The sequence below is a fragment of the Vulpes lagopus genome, chromosome 6, assembly GCF_018345385.1.
Source record: "Vulpes lagopus strain Blue_001 chromosome 6, ASM1834538v1, whole genome shotgun sequence".
Lineage (NCBI taxonomy): Eukaryota > Metazoa > Chordata > Mammalia > Carnivora > Canidae > Vulpes > Vulpes lagopus.
Window position 1 is genome coordinate 37,462,235 of NC_054829.1, and position 22,354 is coordinate 37,484,588.

Consider the following 22,354-nt stretch of genomic DNA (forward strand, 5'->3'; position numbering starts at 1 on the left):
AAGCCCACATACCTTTCTTTTGCAGAGAATTTCCTCTGAAATACTTAACAAAAAAAATAATGCTATGGCAACAGGCCATGACTCAGAGAACAAAGAGTGGGCCCAAATGATGTCAGGAGCAACATTTAAGTGAATAAAGCAGCCTTCCATACAGTTGGTGTTGACTATGTATCTACCATGAGCAGAACCTTTTCATGGGAAAAACTCCAACAGCTAGATGTATTTAACCATTAGCACCATAGCTAAGCACACAAAAACCTAAGTTTACATTCTGGATGTGCGACCTTGGGCAAGTCATTTAATTTCCTAACTCCTCTAAACTTTACTTATTTGTTTATTTATTTTTAAAGATTTTATTTATTTATGAGAAACACACAGAGAGAGAGAGGCAGAGACACAGGCAGAGGGAGAAGCAGGCTCTATGCAGGGAGTCTGATGTGGGACTTGATCCCGGGTCTCCAGGATCAGGCCCTGGGCTGAAGGTGGCGCTAAATCGCTGAGCCACCCAGGCTGCCCTCCTCTAAACTTTAATTTCTAATCTATTAAGTAGGGGAATATAACTGTACCTATTTCAGATGACACGTGATCATGTGCTTGGCCTGGTGCCTGGTCCATATACACAAGGGCTTACTCATGATAGGTATATTATTTTATGAGACTTATGATCTCCCATTCACTTAAAATATCAAACTCTCAGATATAAACAGAGAACTGAGTAAGAGAAACCAGGGAACTACAATAATGGTCTTCACTCTCTTCTCATGGGAGTGCCCTTCCCTAGGGGTCTCACTCCCTTTGATTCCTATTTTTACCATCCAACAAGAAGTCTGGTCAAGGGGCTCTGATCCCAAACACAAAACACCTCAGGTTGATAGAAGGCAAGTTCTGAGAGACCATCTCTGAACTACCATGTTCGGTTCTAGAGAACCCAGGGAGATGACTCTAAGGGGAAGTGTTAGAGCATAGAGCTGCCCCAACCCTGGAGATCCACTTTGAAGGTTTGGTCTTTTGTCTTTAAAAGAGAGGCATTGGGATCCCTGGGGGGCGCAGCGGTTTGGCGCCTGCCTTTGGCCCAGGGCGCGATCCTGGAGACCCGGGATCGAATCCCACATCGGGCTCCCGGTGCATGGAGCCTGCTTTCTCCCTCCACCTGTGTCTCTGCCTCTCTCTCTCTCTGTGACTATCATAAATAAAAAAAAAAAAAAAAAAAAAAAAAAGGCATTTCCCTAGTGAACTGCAGACTAATCATGAGTGAAGTTAAGTCAACGAAATGACACTGCGGTGCTCCTGAGATGGCATCTGAAGTGGCCTTGTTTTGGGAGCGAAGCCTAGTTGGTTCAATCACAGCTTCATAGGGGGATGGCCTCACAGCCCTTCTGATATCCCCAGCACTCTGGGAAGAAGCAGTGGCTTGCATTTTTTCCGGTCATTGCTGGCTTTGAAGTCCAGTTTTCTGAGAGTCCTGATCGTCTGGCTAGCACAGATGCTATTATTCTTGTTCTGTCCCATGTGGCTCCAGGGAAGAGTTTGCATACACACAATGCAGCGCACATAAGGCATTTTTGTGTATCATTTTTATTGGTTTTGGAAGACACAGGCAGGCAAATTAAAGCTGAATATTAGACATTTCTGTTCATAAAACACCCTTTGGCCACTTTCACTCACAGGCTCCAGACTCCCACCACAGGCTTAGCATTCACTGTCTCTTTCCCTCGGATTCTCCTCAATCACTAGATCCATGTTCTTTTTTACAAAAAGGGCTGTAGATATTTCTTCAACTTCCTCTTCTCCTGCCAACTCATTCTCATAACATCTCCCCTTTCTTAAAAAAAACTGAGGTAAAAGCTTCTGCGTAAGAAAGGAAACAATCAAGATAAAAAGTCAACCTGCAAATGGGATAAATATTTGCAAACAATATATCTTATCTGATGAGTTAATGTCTAAAATATATAAGAACTCCTACAACTTAGTAACAAAAAAAGGAAATAACTCTATTTAATATGGGCAAAGGACTTGAATAGACCTTTCTCCAAAGAAATACAAATAGCCAAGATGCTCAATGTCACTGTTAAGGAAATGCAAATCAAAACCATAATGAGATATCACCTCACACCTGTTAGGATGATCATTATAAAAAAATCAGAAAACAACAAATGCTAGTGAGAATGTGGAGAAATTGGAACCCTCATGCACTATTGGTGGGAATGTAAAACAGTGCAGCCACTACAGAAAACTATTTGGAGGTTCCTCAAAGAATTAAAAATAGAATTTACCTATGATCCAGCAATTGCACTTCAACATATTTATACAAAAGAATTGAGTGAGATATTTGTACTACCATGTCTGTTATAGCATTATCCACAATAGCCAAGAAATGGAGCAATTTAAATGTCCACACACAGATGAACGGATGAAGAAATTGTGGTATATACATATAACGGAGTATTACGCAGCCCTAGAAGAAAATCCTGCCATATGCTACAATATGAATGAAACTTCATAAGTGAAACAGCCAGTCACAAAAGAACTAATACTGCATGATCTACTAAAGCAGTCAAACTCATATAAGCAAAAAGTAAAATGATGGTTGTCAGGGCTGTGAAGAGGGGAAATGAGGAGCTATTGTTCTATGGACACAGAGTTTTAGTCAGGCAAGATGAAAAAGTTCTATAGATCTACTATATGTATAACAATGTACATATAATTAACAATATATTGTCAACTTAAAGGTTTATTAAGAAGCAGATTTCCTGTTCTGTGGGGTTTTTTTACAACTGAAATTATACATATGCTTAAATATCTATCTCTAAGTAAAAAGACATCAAGATGCACAGGACTACATATAGTATGCCAACATTTGAGTGTGTGTATGTGTTCTGTATAAATATATAGTTAGCTAGGCTTAAGATATATTTTGCAAAGATATAGAAAGTTGTAGGAGTTGTTGCTTCCAAGGAGGAAAACTGGATGATTGGGGCAGATAATGACAGGGCTGCAATTTTGTGACTTATAAATTTGTACCAATTAAATTTGAATGCTACCAACCAAAAAATTATAACACAAAGCAATTTGTAAAAAACAAGAAACCTAAGGTATTTAATGACACATACCAGAAGAATTATCTATATACTAAGAGATAAGTTGGAGTGGAGAATGAAGTATTTCCAAGGAGGAATTTAAGCTGGGCCTTGAGGAATTGGAAATGTCTGGATAGGTAGAAGAGAGTAATAATGATAGGCCAGGTGTGTATGTAGAAGTCAGAGTGGGGAGAGGATAGTAGGAGAGTGGAAGTAAACACAGAGAAGCAGAGTAATGAAAGGCAAATCAAGCACCGGGCAGTGAGATGGTTTCAGTTTATTATAGACTGTAGAAAAGAGAGAAAAGGATGAAATACAGTTTAGGAGATGACACAGGGGAAGGCAGGATTAATGTGGCGGGCAGTAGGGAGCCACTGCAGGCTCTTGAGCAGGGAAGTCATTATGAAAGCAGGATTCCAAGGAGATCAATGGACACAACAGACAAAATGAATTAAAAGACAGACAGCTGTTAGAAGGCTGATGCAGCAATCCAGCAGGTGCCCATTACAATCACCTGGGAAGCTTTAAAATATATATTGAAACTTGAGTCTCAGCCACCAGAGATTCTGGGTTCGGGGTAGATCTTGAACATTGTCATTTTTGAAGGCTCCCCAAGTGATTCTAAAGAACAGCATGGGTTGCAAATAACTGTAGTAATCCAGTCACAAAGGGATAAAGGCTAAGATTCAGGTACTGGCGGGAGGTTGGGGATAGGATAAAAGCAAATCTAGGAGACATTTCCAAGGAAGAACTGATGTGGTAACAGACTAGAGGTAAAGAGTGAAAAGATATATGGTCTGTTAGATTTATGCATTCATTTAACAATTTTTTTAAAAGACTTTATTTATTTATTCATGAGCGACACACAGAGAGAGGCAGACATAGGCAGAGGGAGAAGCAGGCTCCATGCAGGGAGCCCAATGTGGGACTCGATCCTGAAATTCCAGGATCACGCCCTGGGCTGAAGGCAGACGCTCAACCACTGAGCCACACAGGCGTCCCTCATTTAACAAATATTAAGTCACCCCCAAGTACCGAGTACCATACTAAGCTCTAAGAATTCAGTGATGCACAAGACAGCCAAGTCCCAGTTCTTAACAAGCTTGCAGTCTAATGTACATAGACAACAAATAAGACTCCCAGTAATGACATGTACAACAGGGCGGCTATAAAGCATGACTGCATGCTGGGGGCTGCTTGTTTCCAAAAGGGATCAGGGAAGACCTCTCTGAGCCAGTTATACTTGAGATGCGGCTCGAATGATGAGGAGCCAGGCTTGCAAAGGTCTTTGAAGAGAATGTTCTAACTAGGAAAAATAGTAAGCATTCTAACTAGGAAAAACAGTAAGCATGTGGGAACAAGCTTCATGTGTTCAAGGAACAGAAAGGCTGTCTTGCTAGAGAAGAGTGAAAGACAGATATGAGACGAGGTCAGAGAAATAAGCAGGTGTAGACCAAACACAGTCTTGTAGGCCATGACACAAATTTCATTCTCAACGAGATGAGAGGCCCTTGGAGGAAATTAAGCAGAGCAGTGACATGATCTGATTTACATTTTTAAACAACTACTTTGGCCGCAGTGTGAAAATGGATTGCAGGTGGCAGGAATGGAAGCAAGAAAACTAGCTGGGAGGATAGATTAGAATATGTTGAGTTTAAGTAACTGTGCAGCATCCAAGCAGAAATATCCCAGGAAACTAGAAATACCGGAAATAGATGAGAATCTAGGTTGTACCTACTGACTTGAGAAACACTTCCAGGAGGACTGAAGAAATACAGGTTAGATGACATTACAGGACCGGGACAACTTTACCCAAAGAAGAGATTCATAACAACATGGAAGAAAAGTCTCTAGTGGTGGGCTGCTGGCAGGATAATGAGGGATGTCAAAAAGCAGGGAATAATGATGCATTGGAATCAAAACTCAAAAAAAGATCTCAACTGCTGGAAGGATGAGCTAAAGTTAACAAGACAAAATTTAACATATATAGATAATGTGTGTGTATGTTATGAATATGTCTATATATATGTATATATATATAATATATATTCCTTCAAACTTAAAAAAAATTAAAATCAAGTACAAGACCTAGAAATCTGGCAGTTCACATAAGAGACACCTGGAGCTTTTAGTGACCACATACTTTATGAGCCTAAAGTGTATTGTCATTGTGAAAAAGCTGATGTAAATTCTTCTGGGGTATTTGAATATATCAGTAGTGAAAATAAACTGCACTGATCAGGATTATTTCTAGAATACTATTTTCTGATCCGGCTACTGAATAGGTGGCTGAAACAGAGAAGGGAGAAGAGATGTGTGATTTGAGGAACAGTCAAAATCACATATATTCAATTCAGTGCCCAATTCAAGTGTACTAGAACTTTCCCCAAAGATCATGCAATCTAACTTGAAGAAACAAGGCGTATTTCCTCTGGTTGAGAGAAAACTTAGTCTTTAAACATGAAGGTCTTCAGAGAATTCAAGAAGCTTGTCCAAAATTAGACAAAAAGAGGTAGAACTGGGATCTGAACACAGGTAAGTATGACTCCAGAATCTTTAAAAGAAAAAAGTCTACCTATATATAAATATCTGAAAATATAGATATATATTTCTTCCTTTGAGTTAAACAGTTTCACTAATCAAGTCCATCTGAAAAGGTTCAATCAGAAAATTCCAAGTTTTACCCGAGCTTTTTTCAGGCAAGAAATTCAGATGTCTTATTTAACTTCACAACTTTAGGATGAGGTGCAACTCCTAGTACATATTGTGTGCTCAGTAAATATTTGCTCAGTGAATTTGAATTAGCCAGTCCCTAGGCTTGTGTTGTACACTGGTCCACTGATGGATATAACATACACATACGTTCAAACAAGTGAGAAACATTTCTCTGCAAGTCTTCTCTCCTTACATCATCCCATATTACCATGTCTTTTGTCTCTTTTTCCCCTAGCAACTCAATTTCCCTCTCCGCGCATTTACTTTGTCCCATACTCCAATAAACCTCTCACTCCCACCTGGCCACCTGGCCAAGATGAGTCTTCCTGCTGGTTATAATTGCTCGTCTTGATTGACAGCGTCACAAACTAGGACAGTGATCATGATGACAGTAAAAACACAGATCAGATTGTTTGGGGAAGAGTAAGAAATACAAAGAATTCTGACTGTTACAAGAGAACCACATCCACAATATCTTTACTCATCCTTCACCAAAATTTTGTTTTCCTATTTTTCCCTCTTAATTATGAGGAGACTACAGGAGGCTAATGGTAGAAAAATGAATAAATTGTGCGTTTAAATTAGAAAAGCAAATTTCTCAGTACTATAAAAGGTTCTGAGAAGTTCTAAGGCCCAAAATTATGACTCATAAAATCTAGGCAATTAGCAGGAAACAAAATCTTTTTTCAATGGGCTAATTCTAACATTGCCACAGAGTACTGTCAACATGCCAAGAAGAAAATCAGATTAAAATTAATTGTTTGAGTCCTTTTGTTTCTAGCATCTATTCTCCATCTCTATATGCTGAACTGGCAATGTCAGCGCTAGAGACTCCATACCCAGCTACCCACAGATTATCTAGTAACCTGATCCTGCAAATACACAGGACAAGAATGGAGAAGAGAAAAATCTGTTTACCTTAAAAAGAGAACTTCCAAATTCATTCACATCTCATTTTCATTTGTCCCCACAGAACCTTACTCTCAGGCTCCAAAATGAATCGTTTTGGGCTCAAATGGTTATGGCACTTCCACGAATAGGGGAAATACACATTTTAAATACAAAATAGTACCCAGTACAAAGGTTATATGGAGAAAGAAATCAATCTTTCCCAGCTGATCTCTGTTCACTTCAGGGATCGTCCCCCCAAAAGAGCGGAAAAAGAAAAAAGTTCTTAAAGATGAATGTGTTGTATGTAGGCAAATATAGAACATGAGATTTTGGAAAGGTAAAAAAAGTAGAAGCACATGAAGGCAGGTGATTAGCTCATAATCCATTTAAAGGCATGTGTAAAGTTTACCTGAAAATGGATGGTATGCTTCTGCTTTTCCGCTGGTGAATTTACCAGGGTACTAACCTTACATTTAAACAGTGTCCTGGCAGAAGAAACACAGGAGCAAACAAATTCAGAGAGGTTGGGCTGATCTGGTAACCCGATACCCATCAAATGCCAGTTAGGAATTGCCACAGTAGAGAATCTATGGTACTTTCTAGATTTCAGCTCTATACCTAGATTGTGCTGAACTTCAGATTCTGTTTCTAGATGGAGAGGAGGAAAAAAAAAGCACAAAGATTTCCAGACCTTGGGTGTTTAAAGGGCCTTCACATAGTAAATCAACCTACTCCTGTCTTGTTTTCTCCACAGCCAGACTGAAATAATACAGCACCAGCAGAGGTGTGAATTACCCCCATTCATCTTAATGGAGTGTTAACTTCAAAGGCTTGTTTTAACCATTTAAATGCTAAGCTCAGGAGTAAACGTTCTGTTAAAAAAAAAAAAAAAGGTACAATTTAAACATTCACCCTCAACATACGAAAGTAATTTATATTCTCAGCACTTCGTCTCTTAATTTAGCAAACAAGTCTCCAAATGTTAGAAAAGTATATATTTTGTGCTTTACTTAGTTTTACTTTAAATAGTTCTTACCTAATAAATTATGAACATTAAGCCCATAATGCAAGGGCCTATACTTCCCAGGAAAAATGCAGCCAAGTACTTACTTGAACAAGGTTTTTTGGGAATCCTAGTGAAGGGGGCACTGCTCTTACCTGCCATTTTACTAGCTTCCTCCAAACTCTTGGGGGGAAGCTGCGACTCTGACCAGGCAACTAGATTAGGCAGGATATTAAAGTGAAATAATAATTTTAAAGAACCACTTCCACAAATATTTTCTCTTGATATTAACTAGGTTTGGTGCAGGGTGTTCAATAGGGTACTTGTCCCTTTGCCAAACCTCTCATGATCCTATCCCATGAGCAGGTGACAAATGTATTAACTGATGCCCAGCTGTCATCACACTTAACATTTGCCCCAGGGGGTATCCTTGCATCTGTTGCAGATTTAGGGTTATTTTGGTATTACTGGAATTAGATTTATGTAAGCAGCTGAACACCTATTTGTATTTGGATCTATAATTTCATAAACAGAAAAGGGGGTACAAGAGTTAGCTTATCAGATTAATGGGCTCTGGCTGACCTGAAGCCACATGGGAAGCCCTGCCTGGCTGTGCCCATGGGACCAGGCTAAGTGCCCAGTTTCAGGAAGATATTAGAAGAGTACAGCTGGGTCAGAACTGTGGGAAAACACTACAAAGAGTACACGTGGGGCCAGTTCCCCTGTGAGTGAAGGCTAGAGAAAGAATCTAAACATATTAGCTGGGCAAGATGGAAGATGAAGAAATTCCATGTCTCTGATTAAAAGCAAATCTATTTTACTGGTCTAGATGAAGGGATGGGGAAAAGGGGATAAATATCTTATCTTTTAAAAGAGCCCATTTTGGCCTGCACCTAATTTATACGAGGTCATTTAATCCTCTCAACACAACGCTGTATAATTGGTATTAACTCCATTTAATACATACGTGAAAGTGGAGACTTAGAGAGGTTAAGTACTTTGCCTAAACGCACTGAGATTTGAATCTAAGTCTTTCTAACCCCCAAACTTGGACTTTTTCCATTATACTACACTGATCCCAGTTGCCAAAGAAATATCTTAATTCAAAAGAGAAGCTCAGTTGTCAATTTTGCAGCCCATTTTCTAAGTGGGGAGCAAAGGGGCACCTGCAAAAGTGTGTATTTCCATGCATGCAAATTGTACTTTGCATGCAGTTCCCTACTTTACATGCGCACAGGGGTAGAATTACATTTTTTACTGATACACCCTGGCTTTGGTAGGCTGCTAACAAGGTGCCCTTTACATAGAACACTCATGGAAAGGAGAGATCTAGCTTTTGGTTTCCAATCAGAAATAAGCCACATCAATGGGAAACAATGATTTATAACCTCCACACAAAATATGATATAAATCATCAGTATTTGTCTCTGTTTGCCAAGTAGAAAGTCACATGCTTTAGTGACAAATGAGAAAGCTCAAAGAACTTCTAAATCCACAGCCAATCATCACAGCTCTATCTCATAATGAACAACAGGAAAATCACAAAAGTTTCTTAGAGAAGATTTGGAGACAGAACAAAATACCAAATGAAATAATCCTGCAGTTTTGTTATTAGTGATTAATGTTGACAACATTATCCCACAGCTAACATTCAATTTTGTATATAAACTCAATATGCTGATTTCTTAAAAAACAAACAAGTGAAAGATTGATCCAGTATATTTAGTAACATTAAAAACTTCTGCTCTGCCATAAACACTGTTGAATGAAAAGGCAAGCCACAGACTGGGGGAGAGAATCTTTGCAAAATACATTATCTGATAAAGGACTGGTATCTAAAATACACAAAAAATGCTTAAAACTCAACAATGAGAAAACAATCCACTTAAAAAAAAAAGACGAAAGATCTGAACCTCACCAAAGAAAATATACAGATGGCAAATAAGCATATAAGAAGATGCTCAACATCATTATGTCATTAGGGAAATGCAAATTGAAACAACAATGAGATACAACTATACACCCATTAGAATGGCAAGAATCCAAACCACTGACAACACCAAATGCTGGCGAGGATATGGAACAACAGGAACTCTCATTCACTGCTGTCAGGAATGTAATATATTACAGCCAGTTTGGAAAGCAGTTTGGCAGTTTCTTGTAAGATTAAACATATTTTTACCATATGATGCAGCAATTGTGCCCTTTGGTATCAACCCAAATAAGCTGAAACTTATATCCACACAAAAACCTGCACACAAATGTTGATAGCAGCTTTATTCATAACTCTGAAAGCAATCAAGAGGTCCTTCAACAGGTGAATGGAAAAACAAACTGGCACATCCAAGCAATGGAGTATTATTTAATGATAAAAAGAAATAAGCTATGTGAAAATACATGGAGGAAACTTAACTGCATTTTGTTAAGTGAAAGAAGCCAGCCTGAAAGGTTAAATAATACAATTCCAACTATATGACATTCTAGAAAAGGCTCACAGGGAAAGGCTCATAGTTTTTATGAAGTAAGTCAAAAGATCAGTGGTTGTCAATGCTTGCATCAACAGTGAACTCTTATGTAAATGCTGTACTTTGGTTAATAATATTGTATCAATACTGGCTTATCAGGTATTACACATGTACCACACTAATGCAAGAAGTCAATAATATGGGACTTATGGGTGTGCTGGCAGTGAGGGGAGATATAAGAACCCTGTACATTCTGCTCAATATTTCTATAAACATTACATCTACCCTTAAAAATAAAGTCTATTATTTTTTTTAAAACCCAGAAAGACTGATTATATTGAAGAGCATTTTAAATTTATTTTAATTAAAACTGCTATAAACCCACTTTCCCCTACTTATTCCATTTTGTTCTGCTGTTCTGTTAATATTTACAAAAATGTTTACCCACATAAAAAGGAATTTATCCAAGATGCCTCCCATAATTATTCCTTTTTTGCATATAGAGGTAAATTATTCTTCATAAGAAGCGAGAAAATATTTCCTTCATTTATTAATCCAATTAAAAATGATTAGTGCTAAACTAAAATTCCCAACCAAAATTCCAAAGATGAGCAAAACAAAAGCCTGTGGAATAAAAAGATAAAGGATAATTAGAGTATTTGAAACCTCTACCTTCTCCAATAAACTCTATTACAGTTCAAAATACACTTTCTCAATGTAGATAAAATACTCAATTATAAAATGACAAATTATTTCTTAAAATAGAATTCTTAAAAGAAATAAACAAAATTAACCTACCCCAAGCTTTTTCCATGAGAGAAAATCCTCTCTGCTAAGTTTAAGATAAAATAGTCCTGGGAACACAAAAATCAAACATGCTGATGTACTGGAACCTTTGAGGGGGAGAAAGAAAAAAAGAGGATATTACCAGATTCAGATGTGAGGCTGGATGACAATTTTATCCATTTCGTTACATGGGATTTTTTGAAACAGAAAACTTACCAACTACACCAAATATATTCCTAATGTCAGGAACATATAATGCAAGTAAAACAATGATAATATTGAGTGCTAGAGTGATCAAAGAATGGCGAATCCATGAGAATGGAAAATTGGAGAAAAACATCATCATTAAAGCTTTCCTTGCCTGTTTAACAGAAAAAGAAATAGATTTAAGCAAAGAAGAAGTGTCAAAGCCAAAATACTTGTTTCGGGAAACACAGGTACAATACAGTAACCATGACATCTTGCCCCTACACCATTTAGATTTTAGGAATATAGCATAAACCATTATTATAAAGTGCTTATGACACATAAACTAAGAAATATACCTTTCTGTGTGAACTTCATAAAAATTATTTTGGTTTAATTCATGAAGAAACATTTGTATTCAATTTCTTTAGGTTGCATAATTTTCAAAATGACCAACAATAATACTGTGATGAAATCTCCGAGAATCATTTTCATTAAATTCACAAATAGAAGAACAAAAAGTTCAAAGTAGAAAAAGAAATCATGGGCAGCCCAGGTGGCTCAGCGGTTTATCTTATTTTTATTATTTTTTTTAATTTATGATAGTCACAGAGAGAGAGAGAGAGGCAGAGACATAGGCAGAGGGAGAAGCAGGCTCCATGCACCGGGAGCCCGACGTGGGATTCGATCCCGGGTCTCCAGGATCGCGCCCTGGGCCAAAGGCAGGCGCTAAACCGCTGCGCCACCCAGGGATCCCGGCTCAGCGGTTTAGTGCTGCCTTCTGCCCAGGGCCTGATCCTGGAGACCTGGGATCGAGTCCCACGTCGGGCTCCCTGCATGGAGCCTGCTGCTCCTTCTGCTTGTCTCTGCCTCTCTCTCTCTCTGTGTCTCTCATGAATAAATAAATAAAATTAAAAAAAAAAAAAGAAATCATGCTATGGGAAAGAAACATCATTTACTATTTCATTTTATATTATCTGTTTCATAGTATGTAAATATAAAAACTAGTCCATGACAGTTCACACTGCCAAGGCGAGCAGCAGGCAGTCTCACATGTTCAATGTTCGTATTTGTGTCCCCGCTCTTCCCTCCTGCCAGTACTCTCCACACACGGAGGGGCCAAAATCTTGAAGGCCCAGTTCTTAGGGAACTCACTGTTTAGGGATTCAAGACATTCATGCGGAACCATTCATACCTAAAGTCTCTGTTTCCATTTTGTCAGAAATTCTTAAGATTCTTACATATGGTAACTAAATACAAAATGAAGATCTGTTCTGCCCCTTAATTATAATTTTAGAGCACATAAAATATTTTGACTAAGATTAAATTAGAATGTCTATATGAAAACAAATCTACAATAAACCAGAAGGAGCTTAGTTTTGCTGACTTGACTTTTGCCTCTTCATGCACATTCTTTTGAAAACAGAATACAGAATTAAAGGGGGGGAGGAACCCAATACTTTAGAAGAACCATAGTCTCTAAATTGGAAACAATGTTGTGGGAGAGCGTAAATCTAAACTAAATCTCAAAAAGCACAAATTAGCTTAGTGGTTCGCTGTTATTTTTGTGCTTTCATGGGGCCATAGGCAAGTATGAGGTCTTTGATCAATTACTTGACAAATGAATAAGATATACAAGACTAGATGTGATTCAAACTTTCTAGTCTGCAAAGAATTAGTGTTGCCATATTAGGGAGCTGCTACATTGAGCAACAAGCCCTTTAAGAATACTTACAGGGAAGTGGATTAGAGGGACTGTCAAAAGCACAGCAAATAGTATGCATAACTTCACAGTCAAGAGGACAACATCATGGGGCAAATATGTGCTATAACCTTGTAGTAATTCTGACGCCACTTTGTCTGTAAATTAAAAAATAATAATAATAAGGGTCACATTATAAACTACTAAGATGTCAATAAAAGCAGAATTATTTTTCTTGCACAAATAGATCTTAACAAATTTTGTATTCCCAGTACCATATCCTTCTCTACTTTTTCCTATCCTATGAAACAGAGACAAGAGTTAAATATCTTTTTGAAAATTATAATCTTTTCTTTTAGTTACACTAGAAATCAGCACAGGCAGAACTTTTAAAATTATGACAATGAATATATATGTAAATAAATATCTCTTCAGAACTTTTCCACAATCTGAAGGTTTTGAACATTTATGTTTGTTTTGAACATTTATGTTTATGTTTGAGCTTTCACATGTGGGATGCCTGGGTGGCTCAGCGGTTGGGTGCCTGCCTTCGGTGCAGGGCATGATCCCACGTCACAGGATCGAGTCCCACGTCGGGCTCCCTGCATGGAGCCTGCTTCTTTCTCTGCCTGTGTCGCTGCCTCTCTCTCTGAGTCGCTCATGAATAAATACATAAGATCTTAAAAAAAAAGAGCTTTCACATGTATGACTGAAAGTGTATCATGTGTTTCCTTCTGATAACAATTCATACAGGTAGTGAAGCTAAAAAGTATTAACTGACATAGCCAAGGTCACACAACACAAAGGGGAAGAGTCGCTGAGATACATGCCCACATTTTTTGGTGCCAAAGCCAATGCTTTTTCCTCAATACTGCAATGTTTTCTAGAATCTCATACTTCTGTACATGCTGTCTGCTTCCTCAACATTTCATCTGTAGATTCCCCTTTCATAAGAAAATGTAGTTGTAGGGAAATGGCTTATTCCACAAGCCAGTACAGTAGTCCGTGACAGAATGTGTACATGTTGACCATGCTTTGCTCCACGGTGTTCTTCCAGTTTCACAGTGTTTTCTGCACCCCAGGTCAGATGAGAGGTATGAAGAGTGAGTGTTCTTAAGAACAGTCCATACCCTGGATTGCAGGGACAGATTAGTTTGTATTTAAAAGAGAATGCTGCTTTTTAAATTTGAGAGTAATGCTCTGGAAAAGATGCTTTGGAGGAAATAAACACACATCTGTTTTCAAGGATCTTAAAACATAAAGGAGCAATAAGATGAACACATATATATAATAGAAAGTGTATAAACGCAGATACACACATAAGTGGCAGGAGTAGCTCTAAACAAAGAGCTAGGGTGATTCTCAATAGGGAAAGGGAATTATGACTTTGGGATGAGCAAGGAGGAAATCCAGGGAGGCTTGGGGAGAGTCATTATGATCTAGTGAGTAGTAGGAAGGTAGAAGGCCCTGAAATCTGGGACTACACAGATGAATGTTCAAAGTCCTCTACTTATTAGTATATTAACTTCTCAGAGTCTCTCAGTTCTTACATCTGTAAAATGGGGACAATACTATTTTGATCTGTGGAGTTACTGAGAGCATTAAATAAGTTAATGTATGTGTGGGGAAAGAGATTTTCTCTCAGAGCAAGAAGAGCCAGGCAGAAGAAGCCCCAAAGTAACAAGGAGAATATGCATCTGAGAAAATGAGGAGACCAATAGTGCTCCAGTGGCTGAGGCGGGATGTGCTACAGAGCGGAGATCGGTAGGTGATATGCCCAGAAAGTGCATTAAAGACCCAGTAGCAGAGCTCTTCATAGGTAAACCCTATGAGGTGGGCCACAGAGATGCAATGACTTATAAAGATTAGTATATTATGATCTGAACTAAGCAGGAAGAAAAAGATATGCATAACAGAACAGTTAGAGGGTTACTGTCATAATCACTGAGAGGTAATGAGAAATGAACTAGACTGGTGATAACGGAAATGGGAGAGAAACTAATTCTCTAAAATACCAAAGAACTACTTTACATGAGACTAATGGACTAAGTAAGAGATTAAGAAGAGCCAGGAAAGCTGGATTCTATTTCCAAATATGAGATATTTGTGAGCCTTTGAAAAAATATGGCAAACTATTTTATTTCCACTTTCTGAATCATGAAAATGAGCTATTAACACTTATTGCTTAACAATTTTGTAGACTTTAAAAAATGGTCTGGTTATGATGTAATACTTGGGCACTGGCCTGGTTCCCCAAAGGAATACTTTTTCTTCCTCAGCATATAATGCTTTAACATCTGTAAAGAGCCAATATTATTAATCTAGGTACATACTTATAGGTCCCTGTAATCTGACAAAATTTAGATATTAACTAAGCCTTGGGAGCGGTGGATAAAAGGATCCCAAGCAGCTCCAGAAACCTGAAGAACTAGATTTATTACAAATTCAAAATATCTGTTATATATCTACTTTCCCAGGATGAAAACACTTCAGAGGCAGTCAATTCTATGTTTTTAGCTGAGCCTTAACATACGTAAGGGATAGAGTACAATACATTTCTCTGAATTCAGACAAATCTCTACAAATCTCAGTAAGGATCCGATGGTGTTCTCTGCAAGTTATATATGCTATTAAGTCAGGAGGCTATCCTGTGTCATACACATGTCAAACCATATGAAGTTTATAAGGATAACCAAGAGTAGTAGGAAGATCACTGGATTAGTATTGAGGAGATATGCCACTAAATGTGTGACAGGTCATTTTGCTTCTTTGGGCTTCAGTTGCTCATTTACAAAACAAGTTGAAGGCCTTAACCAGGACTAACCCTTTTGATTGCTCAGTCAGCAATTTCTTTCCATAAGACTGAGAGCTACCATTATCTCGATAGAAATATACCATAAAAGGTGTTCTTTAATTATAATTAACAACCTCTCAAAAGCTAATGTAAACAGGAAAATCAATATCTGAATCTTCTTTTGTCTTTGGAGAAGGAATTACTTTAATGTCATTCTTTTATCTATTACCCACCAATGATGAGATTTTTTTTCTTAGATGCATACTTGTCCATTAGAGAAAATGTAGGTACTCTAAAGAACTGGCAGTGGATTAAGTCAGAGACAACATAATAGCTTTACCTGAAAACAAGGTCCATTCCTGTGTAGGGCAAACTTCATTTACATAATGAAAATGTTCAGCCTCTGTGTTCACATAACAACAGATAGGAATACAGGCAGGGAAGTAGGTAGGAAGGTAGGTAAAGATATATAGATATTCCTGGAGCTTAAGTGAGCCAGGTTTTTAAAAGCTCATTAAAAACTTGGGGTGAAGGAAATCTGGGTTCTAGAGCATAATTTCTGAGGAGGCAACACGGTAACAAAAACATTAACTTTGGAGAAAGTCAGAACTGGGATTCAAATTCTAACTCGTTATTCACTAGCTACAGGTTATTTGGCTGGCCAAACTCCTCAACCTATGTGAACTATACCTTGTAGAGTTGTAAGGATGAAATTAAGCAATGTATATAAAATACTGGGCACTTACAGAGTAAATGTTAGCTTAATAAATGTATTAGCATCCATCCTTCCTCCACTTTCCTTTCAATCTAAGCTTTTTTAGAATTTAATGCAGCATCTCCTGTTAATTTATGTAACTATTCGGGGAATCCCTGGGTGGCTCAGTGGTTTAGTGCCTGTCTTTGGCCCAGGGTGTGATCCTGGAGTCCTGGGATCAAATCCCACATCAGGCTCCCTGTATGGAGCCTGCTTCTCCCTCTGCCTGTGTCTTTGCCTCTCTCTCTCTCTCTCTTTCTCTCTCTGTGACTCTCATGAATAAATATATAAAATCTTAAAAAAAAATTATGTAACTATTCCTCAGTTATCCTGGAGACTGGCAGGCTATTTGAGGCTTCTTCCAGATACCTATTTATCCATTAGGAGGAGGTTTATTTTTTGGACTTTTTCTCAATGTTGAAGATCTCTAGAGTATTTGAGTATTTGTGCCAGGTAACAATTTTAATTTAGAAAAATATACAGCTATTCTGTTCCACTAAGTTTTTTTGCTGAATCCCAACAGTAAACCTGCTATCTCCGACTGATCTAGAAAAGTGTTACTGAGCTCAAATCTGCAAAAATTTACAAACCCATCTACCCAAATTAGAGCTTATGTAGTTCAAGAATCCTGTTTTATTAGCGATGATGAAAAAAGCTTAACCATCTGCCTTAATTTTCTTTGTAGTGTATCCAGTAGGGTACCATACTCATGTTGGAAATAATGCTTTTTCTGATGGTGTACACAGAGTTCCACTACCCTTATCCTACATCAGCATAAAATGCAAGAGCAGATTTAGATTAATGACTCGTCTTTATTGCTATTAAAATACCATAGAGATAAGAAAAGGACTGTACAGAGATTATAATTTTCTTATATACTAAAAACTCTAAGATCATACTCATAACATAATACTCTAAAGTTACCATATTTGACTTAATCTCATTAAAGATGGTGAGAAATTAAGGGCTGAAAAACTGATCACTGAAATTATAAAATAACTACAATGATAATGATAATAGTAACCACCAGCAGTAGCTCTCCTTTGTGAAAGACTGCTATGTGCCAGATACTTATAAGAGGCTGATTTAACATGTAACTAATTTCCTCCTCAATATAACTCTACACAATTATCCCTGTTAGAGATAAGGAGACAAAGAGATTACAAAGTGAGTATCCTGTTCAAGGTCACATAGCTGGCTAGAACAGAGTAGTTATTTGTGCCATATCTGTTGGATTTCAAAATCCATACTCTTTCCACTGAGATTAGGAAAGGTAGCTGGTTTAGTAAAGGTAGGTGTGCAAGAAAACATTGTCCAAAAACTTGTCAGACTTGGAAAAACTCTGAGAGAGAAGCAAAGTGCCATTAGAGGTAATCATGGATGTCTAAAACCTGAAACATGTGCACAAGGCTATCAACCATGAAATCAGAGTCCTAACAGCTAAATATCACCAGAGTAATAAGAGCCATTTACTTGGAGAGTTGCTATAAAAGCACTCATAAGCTGAAAAGTGTATTCAAGAATTTACTGTTATTATAAGAATTTAAAAGAATCCTTCACAAAATTTATGGGAAAAGGTCATGGTACATCATAGAATGTACACTGCCAACTTAAGTCTGAAGTCAAAGATCTCTGATATCTAAGCGTACCACTATAGTCCAGTATAAATCCTTTTCTTTACTTGTTCTTTTGCAATTAAGATGATTGATTCTCCCAACCTCTCAAACTCAACTAGAGTCTAACATATGGAATTCTCAATTAAAAAATAAAATCATTATTGCACATTTTTTCTTGTGGAAAGACAGCAATGTCCCTAAGCTTTACTTAGGTGTTTAAGAAAATTTTCATCTGAAGTTATTAATCTTGAAGTTGAAACATTTTTATTTTTATTTTATTATTTTTTAAAAATATTTTATTTATTTATTCATGAGAGACACACACACACAGAGAGGCAGAGACAAAGGCAGAGGGAGAAGCAGGCTCCATGCAGGGAGCCCGATGCGGGACTGGATCCCAGGACTCCGGGATCACATCCTAGGCTGAAGGCGGCGCTAAACCACTGAGCCACCATGGCTGCCCAGTTGATACATTTTTAAAAGAAAGAAAATCAACTTTTTAAGGTCCATAAAAATACTATACAGTACTGCACTGAATTCTAGAAGCCAAAACAAATTAGTTTATTAATGAAAGGCAGAAACAAAGTCCATATTTAGGTATGAGATCAACTACAGAATGATTTGTCATTGGTAATTAAATAATACACTTACCATAAAAAGTGAGGTATCCAAAGAGTGCAGATATAAAATAAATGAGAAAACTTAAAGCAATTGCTATATGAGTTGCATTTTGCATTCTTTTCTTTGAAGGGCTAAAAAACAAAATTGGCAAAAGTAGAAACTGTGATCTGAATTATACATAAAGAAACAAATATCTCCCAAGCTAGTCACGAGGATTCCTTAATTAAGACCTACTTTATTAATAACTATATACTAGAATTTATGATTTGAAATTGCTGCACAAAGATTATGCTTCCAGGAAACATTTTCAAGTTGGATAGAACTAACTCTTGGTTGTTTTGTTTTAAACTAACACTTAGGGACACCTGGCTGGCTCAGTGGGTAGAGCATATGAGATCTTGGCATTGTGAGTTCAAGCCCCACACTGGGTAGTTTTATAAAAATAAAATCTTTAAAAAATAAATAAATAAACTAACACTTAGAATCCAGTGATAGGAAAGAAGGATTCACAAAGGAGAATGTCACTCAATCTGAAAGTCTAAGAAGCAAAAAGAAAAACTTAATACACTTAAAATATTTCAGGATTCTATGGTACCTTTGAAGTTCACAGTATATTGGCAATATTGAGGTATGGCAGAGAAATGAAAAAGCCATGGTAGGTATAGCATAAACACTCTGAAAAAGAATTTTAAAAATGAAATTATTAAGTGCTATTCTATTGAAGCCACTACTTCATTTGACAATAAACTCAGGTCTTCAAAAAAAAAATCAATTTGGGTAAGTCTATTTCATCTTTCATGAATCATCTCTTTATAATATGAAGGTGTTTTGTTTTGTTTTAAAGAGAGACACAAGTATGGTCACCAACAAATGTTTTACTTGATAGTTGGACTGCCTGTGCTAGCCAGAGTATTTCTCAGATGGCTTCAATAACATGTTGGGAGTATCCCCAACTAAATCTAAGGGAATACTAAAAATACTTATCACATCTTAGATCTTTAACTAGGGTCTGTTTCAATAGGAATGAACAGGATATATTCTAGACTGACAAATTCTTAAAGATCCTTTGAATATAAGTGGTTTTTTAAAATTAGAATACTTAAGAGCCAGAGGAAGTTATAAAGCAAACAGAAGTTACCATCTAAGTGAAAATATTGTCTTTATAGAATGGATGGTGACGACTTACTTTCTCTTTTCTACTATAAAAAGATTTCTTCTAACTAACAACTTTACGCCCTTCAACAAAAATTCCAGATGACTGAAGACCCATCTTGGGATATAATGCATTCTAAAATATCTGAAAGGAGCTAGGAAGGAAAGCTGTAGCACTTCCTGACATTGGATTAAGGGAATGACAGTTTAATTCACAAATTCTCTTTCATATATTGCTCAATTTCCTGGCTTGTCAATTACTCTACCTAGATCTTTAAGGCAGATAGCCTTTATCATGTAAAAGATGTGGTAATCTCTCTTGTGGAGCCAGAGAGACATTTCTTATTGAGGAACTGGGGATAAAAAGGAAAATGGTACATGAAGGAGTTAGCACACTAACATGCTATAATAGAGTTGTACAAGAGTGGAGGGGATTCTAGTATCTGGGACTTGGATTTCAACAGAATCAAAAAGCATAGATGAAGAAACTTGGGGCAACAGGGAAGACTTCGGACTCTTCTAGAACAGTAAAGTAGGTATCATCCATATCACAGTTCCTGTCTCCTCTGCCCATGCTCTGGCTCTTACAGACATTTCCAGTATCCTGGTTTTCAGAGATGGCAAGGAGACTTGGTCTTCTGGTCTGTGCTCCAAGCATCATAAATTTCAACTTTGTAATATCAGCCAGAAGATATATTAGCAGCACTCAATTGCTAGTCCAATGATGAGCTGTTTAGCTACAGACCAAGGTTCTACTCACAGGGGAGGAGTTTTTGATATAATTGGCTATTTAGCTTTACAAGTCCAGAGAGCAACAGGATGTCTGTATCCACAGAGGACCTTATTGGCCAGACCAGACATTCGGTAAATCTGTTCTTTTAGGCAGTGGCCCATTTAAAACAGACTCCATTTAAAGCCATGCCAAAAGAAAAAAAAAAAAAAAAAAAAAGGTGGCTGTTTTATAATGGGCCACCCTGTGTTAAATAATATTATTCTTCTGGTAGGCAACCCTATACTTAGCACTTTCATGAAAATTAATTAGTTACAGGTACAAAGACCTAAGAGACCCTGTTACACAAATCTCTTAAAACTTGAAATGTGAAAAATCAACCAAAAGTATCTGTTAATAACTTACACACCTCTTTGGAGAAATGAAAGAGCTTTGGTTTACAATCATCTGTAGCATTTGAAATCTGTTTAAGAGGATTGAGGGGAAAAAGAGAAACCAACAGTCATTAAAAGCCAGAATACATCAACAAAAATGATGTATTTATTATTAGTAGGCTTTCAAATAAAAATACTTCACAACAAAGTTCCAAACTGCAATATAGCCATTACTTTCTCAATAATTAGGAAAAAAATATCATTATTAGTGTGATTTTTTTAGCTTAAAATAAAGAAACAAAATATAAACTATTACCTGGAAGTACTGCTCTGCATAAATTAATGGCAGAGGACAAGGAATGGACCATTTTTTAATTATTATCTGTAAGAATAGAGAGAATCCACACTCAAGATTATTTCTTATAAAATTCATGACAAGAAATTGATTTCAAACAGGTAATCATTCTTTCAATTAAACTAGCACCATACCAAATAATAGCTAATAGAAGATTCTTTGCTCATATTATTTTTTTCAAGTTAGAAAGGGTCATCCTTTAACACGGTTACCTATTTTGATGGGGGGAAGGGGATGCTGTATTTCTGTTTAGTGGGGTTTTCCCCAATTTAAGATTGAGAGTATTCTCATGTCAACTTTCAAAACCCCACAAGTATCAAGGCATTAAAAAAAAATACAACTCAAAATGGGAACATGATGTTTTTAGTGACAATAGTGTACGACTACACTATTTGTGGACCTGGCATCAGTAGCAGATAGAGAAATATTAATAGCAGTTTGGGAAATGGCCACAGGCAGAAATAGAGAACTTATGCAAAGCAGGAGTTCAGGGATTTCTGCTGTACAAGTATTGTCCTGCTGGCTTTTTTCAGACTTGTATTACTTTTAGTAAATGTAGATAAAGCGGGCTAAGAATAACACCACATAGCAGGTGAACTCCAGCTGGTAAAAAGAAATTTTTTAAAAATTAAAAGCAATCCAAAGGAATGTTATTTCTCCGAAAGAATCAATGAGAAGATCTCAGGATTTTACTCTGAATGGTGGCCATCCTTTTCCTAGACCTACAGTTGTAATCCTATCGACATTACCATTGTTGCAGTGGTTTCAGAGCATTTTATTTACTCTGTAAATATTTGCTCCCAGCTGAGACCCAAGGGCAAGGGAGAATAAAGACAGCATTTGTGCTTAGTAGGAGACCAATAAGTAAATACTATTCCTATTCCGTATTTATCTAGTTTTAGATTTTAACTAATTCAAACCAAGTTTTATATAGTGATAAAACAAACCTAAGGAAAATGTTGATTTTTAGAATTAAGCTAATGAGTGAACTAAAGAAGGAGTCTTAATTAAAACCCTCACCAAGATAAAATAAAAAGAAACAAAAGGTAAAATGAGCCAGTTGCTTTGATATTTCTAGGTAAGTTTGCAACATGAAATAAAATCAAATGGTCAGTTTACCAAGAGGAAAAAAA

At 37.0% G+C, this 22,354-nt stretch overlaps 1 protein-coding gene across 8 annotated transcripts in view; it reads right to left on the bottom strand.

The window, feature by feature from the left end:
* Positions 1–1,235: 1,235 nt before the first annotated feature.
* The window catches only part of SLC38A6 (solute carrier family 38 member 6), a 68,960-nt gene continuing 47,841 nt past the window's right edge, over positions 1,236–22,354 (bottom strand). For 6 of the 8 annotated variants that reach the window (XM_041758794.1, XM_041758798.1, XM_041758795.1 and 3 more), the window contains 8 exons: positions 21,183–21,248; positions 20,902–20,955; positions 19,206–19,285; positions 18,641–18,741; positions 12,859–12,983; positions 11,154–11,298; positions 10,950–11,044; positions 1,236–1,848 (listed from right to left, as the gene is read on the bottom strand). In XM_041758794.1, coding sequence (XP_041614728.1) covers positions 1,690–1,848; positions 10,950–11,044; positions 11,154–11,298; positions 12,859–12,983; positions 18,641–18,741; positions 19,206–19,285; positions 20,902–20,955; positions 21,183–21,248 — 825 coding nt within the window. In that variant the 3' untranslated portion in view covers positions 1,236–1,689. Of the gene's footprint in view, positions 1,849–10,483; positions 10,776–10,949; positions 11,045–11,153; positions 11,299–12,858; positions 12,984–18,640; positions 18,742–19,205; positions 19,286–20,901; positions 20,956–21,182; positions 21,249–22,354 lie in introns of those variants that run through there. The other 2 variants (XM_041758791.1, XM_041758792.1) reach the window with 2 other exon arrangements.